Below are 18,034 nucleotides of genomic sequence, written 5' to 3'. Positions count from 1 at the left end.
ACATCATTTGAGTCAATTGGAGGTGTACCTGTGGATGTATTTCGAGGACTACCTTCAAACTCAGTGCCTCTTTGCTTGACCTTATGGGAAAATCAAATCAAATCAGCCAAGACCTCAGTAAAAAAATTGTAGACCTACACAAGTCTGAATCATCCTTGGGAACAATTTCCAAATGCCTGAAGGTACCACATTCATTTGTACAAACAGTTGTGCGCAAGTATAAACCCCATGGGACCACACAGCCGTCATACCACTCAGGAAGGAGACACGTTCTGTCTCCAAGAGATGAACGTACATTGGTGCGAATAGTGCAAATCAATCCCAGAACAACAGCAAAGGACCTTGTGAAGATGCTGGAGGAAACAGGTACAAAAGTATCTATATCCACAATAAAACAAGTCCTATATTGACATAACCTGAACGGCCGCTCCAAAACCACCATTAAAAAGCCAGACTACGGTTTGCAACTGCACATGGGGACAAAGGTCGTACTTTTTGGAGAAATGTCCTCTGGTCTGATGAAACAAAAATAGAACTGTTTGGCCATGATGACCATTGTTATGTTTGGAGGAAAAAGGGGGACACTTGCAAGCCAAAGAACACCATCCCAGCCGTGAAGCATGGGGTTGGCAGCATCATGTTGTGGGGGTGCTTTGCTGCAGGAGGGTCTGGTCCCCTTCACAAAATAGATGGCTTCATGAGAAGGAAAATTATGTGGATATATTCAAGAAACATCTCAAGACAAGAGTCAGGAAGTTAAACCTTGGTCGCAAATGGGTCTTCTAAATGGACAATGACCCCAAGCATACTTACAAAGTTGTGGCAAAATGGCTTAAAGACAACAAAGTCAAGGTATTGGAGTGTCCATCACAAAGCCCTGACCTCAATTCCCATAGAAAATATGTGGGCAGAACTGAAAAACCGTGTGCGAGCAAGGAGGCCTACAAACCTGACTCAGTTACACCAGCTCTGTCAAGAGGAATGGGCCAAAATTCACCCAACTTCTTGTGGGAAGCTTGTAGAAGGCTACCCGAAACGTTTGACCCAAGTTAAACAATTTAAAGGCAATGCTACCAAATACTAATTGAGTGTATGTAAACTTCTCACCCACTGGGAATGTGATGAAAGAAATAAAAGCTGAAATAAATAATTCTCTCTACTATTATTCTGACATTTCACATTCTTAAAATAAAGTGGTGATCCTAACTGACCTAAAACAGGGCATTTTTACTTGGATTAAATGTCAGGAATTGTGAAAATCTGAGATTAAATGTATTTGGCTAAGGTGTATGTAAACTTCTGACTTCAACTGTAGCTACTCATCTCTCAAATTATTTCTCCAGTGTGACAGGTACAGCCACTTTTGAATTTAAGGAAAATTATAAAACTCAGAGAGACGAAATGTCAATGTTTTGTAATTTTTTTTATTGATCACATTTTTTTGTGGGAAGCCTGGCTTCTGTTGGCATCCGTGAATATACGCCACTGTTACATATTGATTGGTAGGTCATTTTAAGATAATCAGTACATAAGTGTGTGTAGTAATTGTAATTAAATTATCATTATAAAAAGCTAATAAAAACAAAATGTTCCCTAGACTCGTTCTGATCAATTTGTTCCAACTCAAACTCATTGCATCACCTCGTGACACAAGAGTATTCTGGGAACAGCCAGTGATAAGCTAATCAATAACAGCACTGAGTTATGAGGTCAGCAGACACTTTCTGACGAGGGTAGATGTATTATTAGCAGATAATAACTCAACTTAAGCTTAAAGAAATACTTAAGCTTAAAGGAATAGTTCCCAAAACGGATGATTTATTTCCGCGGTTGGTGATAGTGGCTAGGTAAAAAAAATCCAACTTGCATTGCGTCATTGTCATAGACTACTTACAAGGTAAGGAACCAAGTACATAATCTTGTAATTTTTGTGAACTACCCCTTTAATAACAGCAGTATTGTGTCAGTTTGCTGTTACACGTATAGACTTTATTGTTCATTATTCTATTCTAAATCATGAAGGTACAACTCCACCAATCAGATCCGCTTCCAGTCTGATGCATTAATGTGTTGCTCGTTTGCCTGGAGTGACAGCGAAAACACAAACAGTCAGACTGTTGAAACCAACACAAGCTGACACACACATACGGGTGTCAACGACAACAAACTGGATGCTCACAAACAGTGCAATAATTGAAGCAACATGACAATCAAAAGACACGGCGGCGCTGTCCTCCTCCTTCTCTCCTCCTCCTCTTCTCCTCCTCCTCCTTCTCTCCTCCTCCTCTTCTCCTCCTCCTCCTTCTCCTCCTCCTCTTCTTCTCCTCCTCCTCCTTCTCTCCTCCTCCTCTTCTCCTCCTCCTCTTCTCCTCCTCCTCTTCTCCTCTTCTCCTCCTCCTCTCCTCCTCCTCCTTTCTCCAATAGTCTCACCCTCTTTTCCTTACAGTTTTCATTTTCTCTCCCTTCTCTCACTTAAACCTGTAATTTAATCCTCAATGAATTTCCTCTTCACCTGTTTTTTTTTATTTTAATTTGGTCAAATGATCTTCAAAATGCAATAGTGCTATTCAATGTGCCATGTAGAAATAGCTAGCACAGTAAGGAAGTCTGTGTGTAGCTGGTGTATAGGAGTCAGGTGCAGGACAGCAGATATGAGATAATAAACTTATTTTACTCAACATAATATAAATGCAATACAAAAACAGAGCCCACAATAACGGACCTTCCTACATAGAAACAATCACTCACAAACAAACATGTGGGAACAGAAGGTTAAATAATGAACAGGTAATTGGGGAATTGAAACCAGGTGTGTAAGACAATGACTAAACAAATGGAAAATGAAAAGTGGATCGGTAATGGCTAGAAGGCTGGTGACGTCGACCGCCAAACGCCGCCCGAACAAGGAAAGGGACAGACTTCGATGGAAGTCGTGACAGTATCCCCCTTGACCTGCGGCTCCAGCAGCGCACCGATACCGACCTCGGGGACGACCCAGAGAAAGAGGCGCAGGGCGATCCGGATGGAGACGGTGGAACTCCCGCAGCAACGAAGGGTCCAAGACGTCCTCCACCGGCACCCAGCATCTTTCCTCCAGACCGTACCCCTCCCACTCCACGAGGTACTGAAGGCCCCTCGCCCGACGCCTCGAGTCCAAGATGGCTCGAACAGCACACGCCGGGCCCCCTTGATGTCCAGAGGGGGCAGAGGAACCTCCCGCACCTCAGACTGTTGGAGTGGACCAGCCACCACCGGCCTGAGGATAGACACATGGAACGAGGGATTAATACGGTAATCTGGGGGAAGCTGTAACCTGTAGCATACCTCATTCAGTCTCCTCAGGACTTTGAATGGCCCCACAAACCATGGACCCAGCTTCCGGCAGGGCAGGCGGAGGGGCAGGTTTCGGGTCAAAAGCCAGACCCTGTCCCCCGGTGTGAACACTGGGGCCTCACTGCGGTGGCGGTCGGAGCTCGTCTTCTGCTGCCTCACGGCCCGTTGCAGGTGCACATGGACGGCGTCCCAGGTCTCCTCCGAGCACTTAAACCATTCGTCAACCGCAGGAGCTTCGATCTGGCTCTGATGCCACGGTGCCAGAACCGGCTGATACCCCAGAACGCACTGGAAAGGAGAGAGGTTAGTGGAGGAGTGGGAGTTTTGGTCCATCTCTGCCCATGGGATGAATGCCGCCCACTCCCCCGGCCGGTCCTGGCAAAATGACCGCAGAAACCTACCCACATCCTGATTTACTCTCTCCACCTGCCCATTACTCTTGGGCTGAAAACCTGAGGTGAGGCTTCCCGAGACCCCCAGACGTTCCATGAACACTCTCCAGACCCTGGACGTGAACTGGGGACCCCGATCAGAGACTATATCCTCAGGCACCCCGTAGTGCTGGAAGACATGAGTGAACAGGGCCTCCGTAGTCTGTAGGGCCATAGGGAGACCGGGCAAAGGGAGGAGACGGCAGGACGTAGAAAACCGATCCACAACAACCAGGATCGTGGTGTTGCCCTGTGATGGAGGAAGATCTATCAGGAAGTCCACCGACAGGTGTGACCACGGCTGTTGTGGAACGGGTAGGGGTTGTAACTTCCCTCTGGGCAGGTGCCTGGGAGCCTTGCACTTCGGGCACACCGAACAGGAGGAAACATAAACCCTCACGTCCTTGGCCAAGGTGGACCACCAGTACTTCCCACTAAGGCAACGCACCCTCCGACCAATGCCAGGGTGACCAACGGAGAGTGACGTACAGGTGCCCAGCTGGACACTGAGTGGGAGTGGGCTCTATGCGTAACGCCTGCTCTATGTCCACGTCCAACTCCCACACCACCGGTGCCACCAGGCAAGAGGCCGGAAGTATGGGAGTGTGATCCATGGACCGCTCCTCTGTGTCATACATTTGGGACAGTGCATCTGCCTTAGCGTTCTGGTAACGTGGTCTGTAGGACAGAGTGAAAACAAAACAGGTAAAGAACATGGCCCACCTTGCCTGGCGAGGGTTCAGTCTCCTCGTCGCCCGGATGTACTCCAGATTGCCTCAGCCGACCACTGCAGCCACACTGGTCCCCCCTTCAGCAGTGAGGTAATGGGAGCTGCTACCTGACAAAAACCCTGGATAAACCTCCGTTAGTAGTTGGCAAACCCTAGAAACCGCTGCTCTTCCTTTACAGTGGTGGGAGTCGGCCAATTACGCACAGCTGAAATGCAGTCACTCTCCATCTCCACCCCTGAAGTGGAAATGAGGTACCCTAGGAAGGAGACGGACTGTTGGAAGAACAGACATTTCTCAGCCTTTACGTACAGGTCATGCTCCAACAGTCGAGCAAGCACCCTGCGCACCAGATGCACATGCTCGGTGCATGTAGTGGAGTATATCAGAATGTCGTCGATATACACCATGACACACTGCCCATGCAGGTCAGGGAAAATCTTGTGAACAAAGGCCTGGAAGACTGATGGAGCCATTCATCAACCCATACGGCATGACTAGGTACTCATAGATACACGGGCGCAGATCACCATCCTTCTTCTTCACAAAAAAGAAACTTGAGGAGGCAGGTGAAGTGGAAGGCCAAATGTATCCCTGCCCCAGGGATTCGGAGACATATGTTTCCATAGCCACCGTCTCCTTCTGTGACAGAGGATATAAGTGACTCCTGGGAAGTGCTGCGTCTACCAGGAGATGTAATCGCACAATTCCCCCTTCGATGAGGTTGTAATTTAGGTTGTAATTTAGTCGCCCTCTTCTTACAGAAGGCGAGAGCCAAATCTGCATTTTCTGAGGGGATGTGCACGGTGGAGACCTGGTCTGGACTTTCCACGGCAGTTGCACCGATGGAAACCCCAACACACCTCCCTGAGCACTCTCGTGACCACCCTTTGAGAGCCCTCTGTTGCCACAAAATAGTTGGGTCATGACAGGCCAACCAGGGTAGGCCTATCACCATGGGAAACGCAGGAGAATCAATAAGGAAGAGATTGATTCTCTCCTTATGACCCTCCTGCGTAACCATGTCTAGTGGAGTGGTGGCGTCCCTAATCAGCCCTGATTCTAATGGTCGACTATCTAGGGCGTGCACAGGGAAGGGCATATCCACAGGAACAAGGGGGTTCCCTAAACTATGGACAAACGAACGGTCAATAAAATTCCCTGCTGCGCCTGAATCTATGAGCGCAGGGAATGCAGGGAAATCTCAGGAAATGAAATAAACACATACACGTGAGCAACAGGGGGCTCTGGGTGAGCCTGGTGCCGACTCACCTGGGGTGACACGACAGTGCCCTGCCTGCTGCCTTGACTCTCTGAGAAACCCCCCCAGCACCGACCAGCAGTGTGCCTTCTGCGGCCACAGATGGTGCAGGGAAGGGCCCCTCCTCCGGTCGCCCTAAGTGCTGCACCTCCCAGCTCCATGGGCGTCGGAGCGGAGGTGGATGGAACTGACAGGCCCTGATCCGGACGTCCGCGGGCCGTCAGCAGGTTGTCCAGCCGGATGGACATGTCCACCAGCTGGTCCAATGTGAGGGTGGTGTCTCGGCAGGCCAACTCCCGACGCACGTCCTCGCGCAGACTGCACTGGTAATGATCGATCAGGGCCCTGTCGTTTCATCCCGCGCTGGCAGCCAGGGTCGGGAAGTCCAATTCAAAATCCTGTGCGCGCCTTAGGTGGAACAGTTGACCTGCCGCTCGACCCTCAGGCGGGTGGTCAAAAACTGCCCGAAAGCAGCGGATGAACTCTGCATAATGGTCCAACGCCGCATCTCCCTCACTCCATACGGCATTGGCCCACTTCAGGGCTTGGCCTGAGAGGCAGGAGATGAGGGCGGACACGCTCTCACATCCCGAAGGAGCCGGGTGGACGGTCGCCAGGTAGAGCTCAAGCTGGAGTAGGAACCTCTGGCATTCGGCAGCCGTCCCATCATACTCCCTCGGGAGCGTGAGCCGAATCCCGCTGGAAACGGGTGAAGGAGGGGTGGACAGTGGGACCGGCTGTAGTGGGGCTGGTGGAGGCACTGGACGACCTCCTCCTCTCTCCCAACGATCCATCTCTGCAGCACGCAATCCATGGCGGTGCCCAGATGCTGGACGCGCTCCTCTATCTCTGAAGGGAGGGCGTCTGCTCCTGCTGACTCCATTCTTTCGGGTGAGTGATTCAATAAGGAAGTCTGTGTGTAGCTGGTGTATAGGAGTCAGGCGCAGGACAGCAGATATGAGTAAATAAACGTATTTTACTCAACATAATATAAATGCAATGCAAAAACAGAGCCCACAATAACGGACCTTCCTACATAGAAACAATCACTCACAAACAAACATGTGGGAACAGAGGGTTAAATAATGAACAGGTAATTGGGTAATTGAAACCAGGTGTGTAAGACAAAGACAAAACAAATGGAAAATGAAAAGTGGATCGGCGATGGCTAGAAGGCCGGTGATGTCGACCGCCGAACGCCGCCCGAACAAGGAAAGGGACCGACTTCGGCGGAAGTCGTGACAAGCACAAAAAATACCAGACAGATCTAATGGTACATTCAATGTTTCTCATAAAATATTCACAAAAATCAGGGGGCGAGAGAGAGAGAGAGAGAGATGCTCAAGTGCTTCAAATTTCCTCTCTCTCTTAATCACATTTTCCTGGATCTTGATAGCTTAGAGGTCGAAACAAGAAGTGGTATCACAACGGAAGTTAATTGATTAAGCGGATTAAGGAGCACACACACACACACACACACACACACACACACAGATGGAGACATGATCATGAGAGGAGCTGAATGGTACCAAGGCCACACAGACGAACTGTGGTTAGTCTCCCTGATCAATGATTACAATTGTGACAGTGTGATGACTCTGGTTGATTAAGATCGAAACGTGACTTTAACAAGCTGAGGAGAGGACAATCAACTGATTCAGTGGAGGAATGTAATTTACTGTAAACCAGGGCCTGGTCAAATATAGTCCACTAAACAAGGAATAGGCTGCTGTTAGGAACACTTACTAAATTATGTGGAATTTACATAGAAACAACATGGTAACAATATCTACAAGACCATTACCTAGGAATGACCTGTAAATGTAAAGCACAATCCTGTCATGACTGGCCTGGAAAACCATTCCCAGAAAGGCATCAAATCGGTACCAGTGGTGCTCTCTCATGGAAGCTTTATGTTCCACCTAGGAACAAATATGATTAAGTAATCCCTGTCAAAATGTGTTTGTTTAAACTAGAGATATGTTTAGTTTTGTTGCATGGGCATAATCCACCTCATCCACCAATGGTGGCCTGGAAGGTGTCTGAACTACAACGGTGTTGGTCAGACATCCCGAAAATCGGTATTCTCACGAAAACGTCTGTTGCATCCGAACAGTTTTGTTTACACACCAATATGGAAAGGTGAGACTCTCACGAACACATATGTGTCTGTTGTTTTGCTCTAGGATGCCCACAAGCTCCACAAGACTAATCTGAATGTACCCTGGTACCAGTTAAGAAAATCTGTTTTTCCATGTATGAATCTGTTATGAAATATGTTTCTATGGGCTAATCCGGAGCAGAGGGTGCAACCGAAAAACTTTAAATCTAAGGTGCTGTGCTATTCTGCCAACAGACAGACAGACACAGCATTTACAGTTACTTGGAAGTGTGTTCATCCCTCATGGATTTGATCATAAAGCTCTTCCAAACGTAGCCTGATTAAACCAGCATGAACGCTGCTCTTCCTATGGACACATTGTTCAGTGTGGTCTAACCAGGGTATGGAAACGTACCCCTGAAGCTAGAATGGCGCTAGTGCTCCCCATGGCCAGTCTCTGTTACTGAAGGGGAAAGATCAGGAAGATAAATCCCATCAACGGGCTTCTGGCCTGTAGCTGTGTATCTCGGACGGTGCGGCGGACACGACCCTGTGGATAGATCCATCACCACTGGTGTGTTGCAGGGACGGAAGTTTACACCCCTCCTCCCCTTCCTCTTCTCTCCCATCCCTTCCCCTCTTCCTAGACCCAGCCAAGCAGGAGTGCTTCCCCCCTCTTCCCCTCCCCTAACTCCTCTCCCCTTCCCCCCACCTACCCCCCCCCTTCCCCTATCCGCTCCCTGCCACATAGACTCAGTCAAGCGAGAGTGTCTGATCTCTGCTCTGTTAAAGTGGTCAATCAAGCCCATCAGCAGGCTTATGCAATCCATCACCACTGCTGTTAGGTACAAATGCCATCACTAGTCAACACACATTCACTACAGCTATTCACTAAGGCAGAAACAACTCCCAGTCTACTGAATGCATCTGTTTTCTTCCATGCATATGCTGGTGCTGGCATGTTACAACAACCAACCATGCCTAAGGAAAGATACTGGGAAACAGGACAGAGACAAGAGGCAAGACAAGGGCTATTTCCAGAAAACCCAGCTTGAAAACTAATACAGGCAGCGCTAGCAATGTCGATAGAGATTGTTGAATGCTTCTGCCAACAACAAAAACTTCCCTTTCAGCTTTCAAAACACAATTATCTTTTCAGAGCACTAAAGAAACTTCAGGCTCGTCCTGGGAGTAACTCTGGCCATGGAAAGCAGGTTGTCAGTGGGTCATCTCATTTATTTCCTGCCTTTAGAAACAATTTACCAAGTAGCTCTACTCTACAGCTTTACAGTTCTACAACACTACAACTCTACAAAGCAGCCCTGGGTTCATACCCTATTCAAAATATTTTAGATATTTTGAAAGGTTGTATTTGTTTCTGCTCAAGCCTGCCAGGTGTACCAGATGGGCGAGGGTTTCTGCTCTATCCTGAAAGGTGTACCAGATGGGTGTGGGTTTCTGCTCAAGCCTGCCAGGTGTACCAGATGGGTGGGGGTTTCTGCTCAAGCCTGCCAGGTGTACCAGATGGGTGGGGGTTTCTGCTCTATCCTGCCAGGTGTACCAGATGGGTGGGGGTTTCTGCTCAAGCCTGCCAGGTGCACCAGATGGGTGGGGGTTTCTGCTCGATCCTGCCAGGTGTACCAGAAGGGTGGGGGTTTTAAATGTTGGAACTATTCTATTGGTTCCAATGTGCCAGGCAAGCTCAATCAAGCACAGATAAGGTATTTGAAATAATTCAAATAGTATTTGAACCAAGGTAGGTCTGCTACAACGCTCCTCCTATCAAGAGGCTACAGATAGACTTCCCACAGCTCCCAGACAGAGAATAGCAGAATAGTGGAAGAGACAGAGAAGAGTTCCCCAGAGGTTCAAACCTCAGGTCAGGCCAGGCCTCAATTATATTTTGCAGAAACAGTCAGTGCCCTTCAGTGGTTAGCTCCAAATATGACCCTAGACCTCTGAATGTGATTGAAAAACTAGAGCAGTGCACGGTGGGGAAAGATGGAGGCTGTTGTCATTAATCACATAGAATGCATGCGTACGAGCAGACATGGATGCACGCAAAAATGCACACACACACCCAGAGACACTTAGTGTCAGATCCCAAATGCCTTCACAGTCAGGGTCAGGGTTATTTTGGTTGTTTAGATGGTATGTGCAGGTTAGGGGTCCGGTCATCAATGAAAGACTTCCAAATTAGAACACTATAAAAGATGACAACTGTGCTGTAAATATTTGCCAGCTTCCCCCAATAGGATTTGAATAAAGAAAACTGTAATGATCCATGCAGTCAAAAATGAACCAACGCCCGTCAACGGGCGATTCCAACAACTATAGACCATTATCATTGACTTTCTGCCCCAAACCAAGGTCAAGTACACACACACAGCTTACTGTCTCATATGCAGGGTGTTATTGGTCCAGGGAGACAGAGTAAGGCTTGATAAAAGAGAAAGGAGTGTTGCCCCCAGGTCACACGTGTCATCATAAGTGGACCACCAGGTGTGTCATCATCAGTGGACCACAAGAGCAGTTCAGCAGAGGAGCACAGCAGAGTCAGGTCACCTTGAGGTGTGAATTACAGAGGTGCACCACACGGGGTCTTCTGAGACACACACACACACACACACACACACACACACACACACACACACACACACACACACACACACACACACACACACACACAGAGAGAGACACACACACACACACACACACACACACACACACACACACACACACACACACACACACACACACACAGGTGGCAGGTTTCTCTTCTGAGACACTTCCAGTCTCTGATCGAAGGGTCAAAGGTAACTGAAGCATGTTTTTAGAGTCTAAATAAGATAGATACCAAGTTAATTAAACTTAAAGCATATTTTTCCCCTCCACATTTAAACCTAGATTTAAACCTAAAAACCAAGTAATTAGTTGAATTCACATTTCATAAAAACTCTATCAAAAATCTACCAAAATTGGATGTTGGGTATGAAGTGTACTATGTAAATACATGAGTACATCATATACGACCTCAGCTATATCAAGGAGCCAAGCAACTGACAATACATCATAATGCTGACGTATTGATATAAATAATAAAAGATACATATATAGAAATATGAAGAGTCATTTCTAGGAAATATTCACAACAATAACAGATTCCTCTTAAAGTGTGATTTCCATCAAAGATAATGTGATTGCAGTGGATGGTCAACGGGCATGGAGACAATTGGTTGTATTCTAATGCTGGTCGAGAGCTACTTGAGTTCCTCAATGAAAGTAGATCCTTCACTGTTAATTCACATGTAACATAGCTGCTAGCGGACCACTTGGCTGTGCTGTGAAGGGGCTGGGAGTTTAATATAGGATTATAGTGCTGTGTGCTAAGAGACTGAACTCTCGGCCATGCCCCTTTACGGCTCTGCTCTCGGCCTACAGTATGTGGACTTCTGGATAAAGGTAGTGCTACAGTTTAGGGAACAGGGTTCCATTTAGGATGCAACCAATTCAACATAATTGACAACCTTATAGTCTTCCACACACAGTGTGCCCAGTGTAGGATCTCAGTGTAGCATCCTCTCTCTCCTCTCCCACTATTGTAGGGTCTTCATTTTAGCCAGTTTGCTACAGCAGGCAAATAATCTTGCAGTAAAAGGAAATGCGAATTATTATGTGTATTATAATTACTGTAAATTGAAAGGGAAAATCTCATCTGAAATTTCAAAGTGGAAATTACAAACTTCAGATGCTTTTTTAATCCTCAAATACAGTTCAGGTTTGACATGTATTGCATTGCAGGGAAGTTGTCTTGCAACAAGGTGATCAAATTAAGATCCTACATCTGTATATTTCCCAATAAATGGGAATTAAATGGCTGACAAAAATCATAAAGTAATTTGTGTTCAATGAAAGGACAGAATCACAATTGGACTGATATGCGTTCTTTGCTGATGTAATGTAATATTGCCTGACAAGACTAAAATGCAAGCAGTATTTCCCCATACACTGATCTGTGTGTGACAATCCCTCTCCCACTGTGCTGACTGCTTGCTATGGCAGGGCTGGTCGCAACATCTACAGCATGTTCTGATGGTTTAATACTACTAACAATTAGGGCCGGGACGATACCAGTGTCGCAATACTTGTTAGTATTGTGGCAAGGAAACAAAGCACTAAATGGATTTAACAGCACTAATGTTGGAAACAAACTTCATTAGCTATGTTGTCATTCAGAGTCACATGTATGCATATTCCAAGCTATAGCACACAATATTTTACATACAGCAGGTTTTTAAAAGAACCAACGAGTTTGGTCTTCTTCGTGTTTTCATTTTTGCTATGGAAAAGATATTGCGGTACTTGAATCTTCACAGCTCCACTAACAAACAATGGTGAGAGGCTGGCCAAACAGTGCACTATACAGGGAATAGAGTTCCATTTAGGATGCAGCACTGTCGGTGTCTCTCCCACTGCGCCAACTGCTTGGCATGTCAGGCCCTCTTGCCAGCCTGTTAAACAATGATGGTGTAGTTGTAATATGCCTGGCCTAAAGCAGTGCACTATTTAGGGAACAAGGTGCCATTTAGGAGTCATTATGTCTGTGTCTGTCTGTCTGTCCCTCAGGAACAGAGCCTCCTCATTGCCCCCTTAGAGGAAGTGAGACATGGCCGAGAACCCCCCCCCCCCCCCCCACACACACACACACACACACTGCCAGTCACTGACAGCCCTGTGTTGCAGCCATAGGAGCCACCCTGCTACCAGTCATGGGGCCAGAGAACATGCTGTTGTTCACACTAGCTGTCAGTCAACAGAGTATCATCAGCAGCCCCTCTGCTGGGAGCAAAACCACCCTAAAAGCATGTCAACTATCTGACTGGGTTTTATTGGAGCTGGCTTGATCAGAAGTAAGATGCAGAAAAAAACACAAGCACACACACACACGCACGCACACACACGCACCTAGGAAGGCACCGATAACTCCCAACTAAGCCGAATAATGAATACAATCCTATTTTAATTACATTTTGTAGCCATAGGTGACCATATTCATGTGTGAATGCCGCCCTCGCAGAGAGGCGTGCGCTGTATTATACCACTGAACACCTGCATCAACTGTTCTTCAGAGCGAGCACAGTGTTATCCAGGTCAAGGCGCGCCCCGCTCAGACAAGAGGCTTAGAGACGAGACAAGAGCTTTTAACACGAAATAAAACCGTCAAAGTTCAACGGTAATCCCCGTAGGTATGGATAAACCCGACAGTTTAACTGGAACAGTTTAACTGTCTGGAAAATAATAATCTAGGTTTAGTGGAGCGCAGACATGGAGAGAGCAAATATCCAGGTGTAGAATTAAACTAACATGAACCAATTCGTAACTATAAGACAATATAATCAAAGATCTCTTTACAGTCGACTGAAAAAGCCCTACCTTTTTATGAAGCAAAAGACAAACTGAACCAAGGCTATACATTACAAAGACTACATTTTCATCCCAAAATCTGCAGCCAATATCATTATGTGAAAAGAAACCCTAATCAATTTGTAATATATCCTACCATGGAATATGTATATTGCGTTGTACTGAATTGATTAAAAAAAAACTTTTCCACAAATGTAAAATTAAGTAGTCCTAGGCCTATGCCTAAATTGACAAACCATTTCAGGGCGAAGAAAAGTTGAAAAGTGTCAAATGGCACTTGTCAAATTTGTCATTTCGAATTATTAGGCCTATGTGAATTCAGGTTTCATCATCAAGCCTACATCTTCATTGGTTTGAATGAACAAAACGGACTTTTAAAACATTTTTGCGTCCCACTGCAATGATGTGTTCAATTGGGACTCATTCTACCCGGCTGTTTTAAGACGCGTAAAACAACGGTCTTGAATATCAGAACCATGGACAGCTCCCGGTGCCGAATGAGAAAATCTTGATAATGCTCCTTGACTCGTTTGATTGGAATTCAGAGGTGAAATTCTATGCGAGAAGAGGTCAAATAAAAAGGGGAAAATGATTTTAAGGTGCCTAATCTATTATACGATAATATTCCGTTATACAGAGAAATGTCATTTGGCCTATAAAATCTGTGATTTTATGTTTACAGTGAAGAAACATTTACGTAGCGGAAAATTACAGGTCATGCTTTGGTCTATATGTTGCATCTGAGATGTTGGTGTTCACATCCTACAAGATAGTCTAGCTGTATCCTTATCAAAGCCCATATAAAATAAGCCCAGGTGTAACGCAAAATATAGATGACATTTAAATTCATTTTATTATGATTACTAAATGTTGCGAGATTTTTTAATTGTATAGGTCCTGAGCACCTCACTCTTAATAATTACATAAGATATCTTCCTGTAAATGTGTAAAAAAATTGTAAAACCCTTTGTAGGCCTATCTATATGCTTACATTTTAAGCATAGCCCAACGCGCCATGGAAGTTTTCAGACTCATTTTAGATAATGTGGTAAAATAATACCCCACGGACAACTAACAATAACGACCTGTTTTGCTGAATTAAAATTTAAATTGGCTACGCAATTAAATCCTATTCCGTCAAGCCGATAGAAAACAACCAGTAAATTAATTAGCTTGATTAGAATAATTTTAGTTTGAATAAATGTCGTTTTGCGTGAGGATTATGCAGATGAAATAATTCGAACCATTATTTAAATGTCAATAGGACAGTTGTAAGAGAAGCCAGTTTAAATAGGCGTATTTCGTGAAATCTAAAATGTGTCGGGGAAAAATGTCCTGTGGTAAGTTCAAAGGAAATAGACAGAAGCCTACCCATTGTGTGTGTGTGTGTGTGTGTGTGTGTGTGTGTGTGTGTGTGTGTGTGTGTGTGTGTGTGTGTGTGTGTGTGTGTGTGTGTGTGTGTGTGTGTGTGTGTGTGTGTGTGTGTGTGTGTGTGTGTGTGTGTGTGTGTGTGTGTGCGAACTGTATATTACAAAACATTTGACTTACATTAATTTTAACACCGGGCAGTATAGTTTGACACAGTGCTGCCATAGACCTGATAGCAATAGCCTCTTAAAGGAATAAACATTTATTTTGAGTTGCGTAGAGAGACTGAGTGAGTGAAGGGAGAGAATCCGCGCTCAATTCCAGAAAGAATCAAAGGAGGATTCATTTAGGTGTATGACGTGGCATCTGCTAGTCTTAGTGTCAAGTTATCTGGGTTAGGGATAGGGAACAGAAGCTTAGGCAACACATTTTTGTGTGAAGACATTAGGCTACTCTCCTCAAGGTGTCTGCAGAATTCACACGAAAGCCGAACGCGTGTGTGTTTATTTGTTTTTTTTGCAAATGATAATATACTTGGAAAGTGAGTTTATTTGAAATATTTAAGTGGCATTCCTTTTTTTATATCAGAGTCTTCCTGTTACTTTTAAACAAAACTTTGGTGCATGAGAAACCTGTGTTTTCTTTCCACTCAATGTCTTAGCATAAGTTAAATGATATCACATTATGCTCGCTTTGAGATCAGCAAGATGGAGCTGGGTTGTCCGGGCCACGCACCAAACAACTCTCCTCCATGTTGTGTGTATTATGACTGCTATGAGTGGGATCATTGTTTATGTGGCGGACCGAAAGGAAAAAGCGTTACTGACAAAAATCAAAAGGAGAAACTGAGAATTTGAAAGGTTCCTTCAGGTTGACGTGTAGCCTTCAGACGCACCTGCCGGTCGTTTTTGGTTTGTTATGACGCCCCCATGAGACGGTTTGTTGGAACTGCAGCACAATCTTGTCCGTTTTCAGCTAGTGTGCGGGAAATAATGTTTTAATTTTACACTTTAAATGTGTTATTTCTTTGACACATGTGTTTAAAAAAATCATCAGTCAAATATTAAATACTTATTCAGTCTTATAACCAAATATATTAATTTAGAAAATTAATTGGACTAATTAGTCCTATTATTTGGACACCATAGACCACAGTTCTGAAATAGAAACGCATACAGTAATGTTAAATGTCTCAGTCATGATGATGTGCAATTTAAACAGTTGTATTTCCCCCCAATACCCTGATACAGGACGACGGAATGTTTTTATGCAATGAACAGGACATGCCCCTGAAGTGAAGAGTTGTCTTCAATAGTTCTGTCAGTGATGTGCATTTCATAAGAAATCGTTTTTACACATGAGATTTTAGTAAAATGTGTCTCTGAAAGACCACAAAACACAGAGACAACAGTGAAACGAAAAAGTATTTATAAACACAAACAAAACCACTACTCACCAGGTAAAACGCTGGAGTTAGGAGTAACACCGCACACCAACACGTCGCCTGCATTCTTCCTGGTCTCAAACTTCCACTAGTTTCCCTTCGCTGGCTCTTTGTCTGTGAAGACCATAAATCCACGCGTTATCCGCTTTTACACAACCGTCAAGACCCTCACCAGCCTAGGCGAAAATGAAATTATACACCCCATGACCACTGAAGCTTAGCCTACACTTGGAGACAGATATTGGACGAGATGGGGGGGAACAAATAACGATTACAAAGGAATTAATCCAGAGAGCAGGGCTGAAGCAATGTCATAGTTCAATGAAAGATGAAAATTCGATTCAGAGCAAACATAAGGGATCAGTCCTTGATTTGATTGTCTTGCTGCCTGCCGTGCGCGTGAGGCTCGCCTAGCAGTTCCTTACTGAAAAGGAGAACAGTTAAAAGTAGAGTCAGATAAATAACGGACGCTTTATAACCGCGCCTCTGGAAAACGCGTGCCTACAACACATCCGGGCTGAGAGAAACACCGTCGCTCTGTCCACACATAATATGAGAGAGAGAAGAGGAGGGAGGGGAGGAGAGGAACGAGGGAAATATAAAAAACGGGGCGAGATTGGTCCGAGACGCAAGGATCACAGAGTAGTCTTTAAACAGCCACTATAGCTCGACGGAAAAGCTGTTCATTTACTGACTGGCGGTAGAGTGGTGGGGTTGGTTGATAGAGATAAACGAGCCGACATTCACAGAGAGCCACAGTGCGTATACAGTATGACTCCTCCAGAACAAACAAACTCACTAGGCTATAGCACCAGCTCCCTCCCTCAATATGTATGGACAGATCACTGCCATATAAACCAGCACGGCTGGACAATGACATTGTTTTCTTGTAGGCTATAGGTTATGTGCAGAATTTTGACTAACCAAATGCTAATGCATACAAACATGGACCTACTGTATATTTAGTAACAGTCTAAAACATATAATTCAATTTAGCCGTGAAAGATTAGCCTACATTGACAGAAGTGCTAAATGTAGCCTTATTGAGGATGTTCAAGACCTTGGAAGGGTTAAGCAAAACACTTTGATGTCACTCAAGTGGAAGGCAGGGCCAAAGAAGTAGGCTACTTGAGGGACTCTGGGGTCTTATTATGTGGATGGTCCATAGCTTGACTACCACAAGTGCAAAGTCAATTCATGTCTATGTGCACATGCATGTGCGTGTTGCTATCATTGTGCGGTATCAAACTATACGTAAAGGCACTGTCAGAGTACAAGGTTAAAGGAGAGTGCACCACATGCTGAGTGTGTGATTGTTGCAGGCAGTATAGATAGATTCCTTTCAAATGCCATCCTGGAGAAAAAAAGGAGGGGAAGAGAGGAGAGGAAAAGACAGGGAGGGTAGTTCTGGTTGAATAAATCGGTGGTCCTCTCAGTGCTATAACATTGTGGTGGTCTGCTACTGTCACTATAACTCACCCCTGTGCCTGATGGATTCCTGTTCTGAATAGCTTAGGTAGCCTTCACAGGAGAGAGAAAGAGAGGGAGAGGGACTAGCCTTCACAACAGCTGCAGCAGCACCAGACCCAGGGGGATAAATCTTTAGAGGCCTGCCATGATGCTGAATCCCAGCCTGGGATCTGCTGCTACCCTGATACCCCTCATTCTGGAAGTACAGGACTGGTGCCCAAGATCCAGAGGCCCTACCAAGCGACGAAAGTGCTGGTTTAGGATCAGTTCTTACCTTTGAGTTCACAATGAATATGACTACTCGTGTGGACTCTAAAACGCTTAATATATGCAGACCCAGGTTTGAGGTTTCGATACTAGCGATTCATCAGGAAGTGAAGTGGAATAAAAAAAATGGGGAATTGGCCAATGTTTTCTTGGAGTATAATTTGCAGCATTATTGACACAAATACACAACGCATAGGACCTTCGCCA

The 18,034-nt window shown here is 45.3% G+C and overlaps 1 protein-coding gene across 1 annotated transcript in view; it reads right to left on the bottom strand.

The window, feature by feature from the left end:
* The window catches only part of LOC139391861 (neurexophilin-1-like), a 63,258-nt gene extending 46,765 nt beyond the window's left edge, over positions 1-16,493 (bottom strand). Inside the window, exon 1 of the mRNA XM_071139465.1 lies at positions 16,103-16,493. Coding sequence (XP_070995566.1) covers positions 16,103-16,156 — 54 coding nt within the window. The 5' untranslated portion in view covers positions 16,157-16,493. The remainder of the gene's footprint in view (positions 1-16,102) is intronic.
* Positions 16,494-18,034: the final 1,541 nt, after the last annotated feature.

Source organism: Oncorhynchus clarkii, chromosome 32 (genome assembly GCF_045791955.1).
Source record: "Oncorhynchus clarkii lewisi isolate Uvic-CL-2024 chromosome 32, UVic_Ocla_1.0, whole genome shotgun sequence".
In the NCBI taxonomy this organism is placed as follows: domain Eukaryota; kingdom Metazoa; phylum Chordata; class Actinopteri; order Salmoniformes; family Salmonidae; genus Oncorhynchus; species Oncorhynchus clarkii.
The sequence above is the reverse complement of the archived record's forward strand: the minus strand, read 5'-3'. Positions and strand labels throughout refer to the sequence as shown.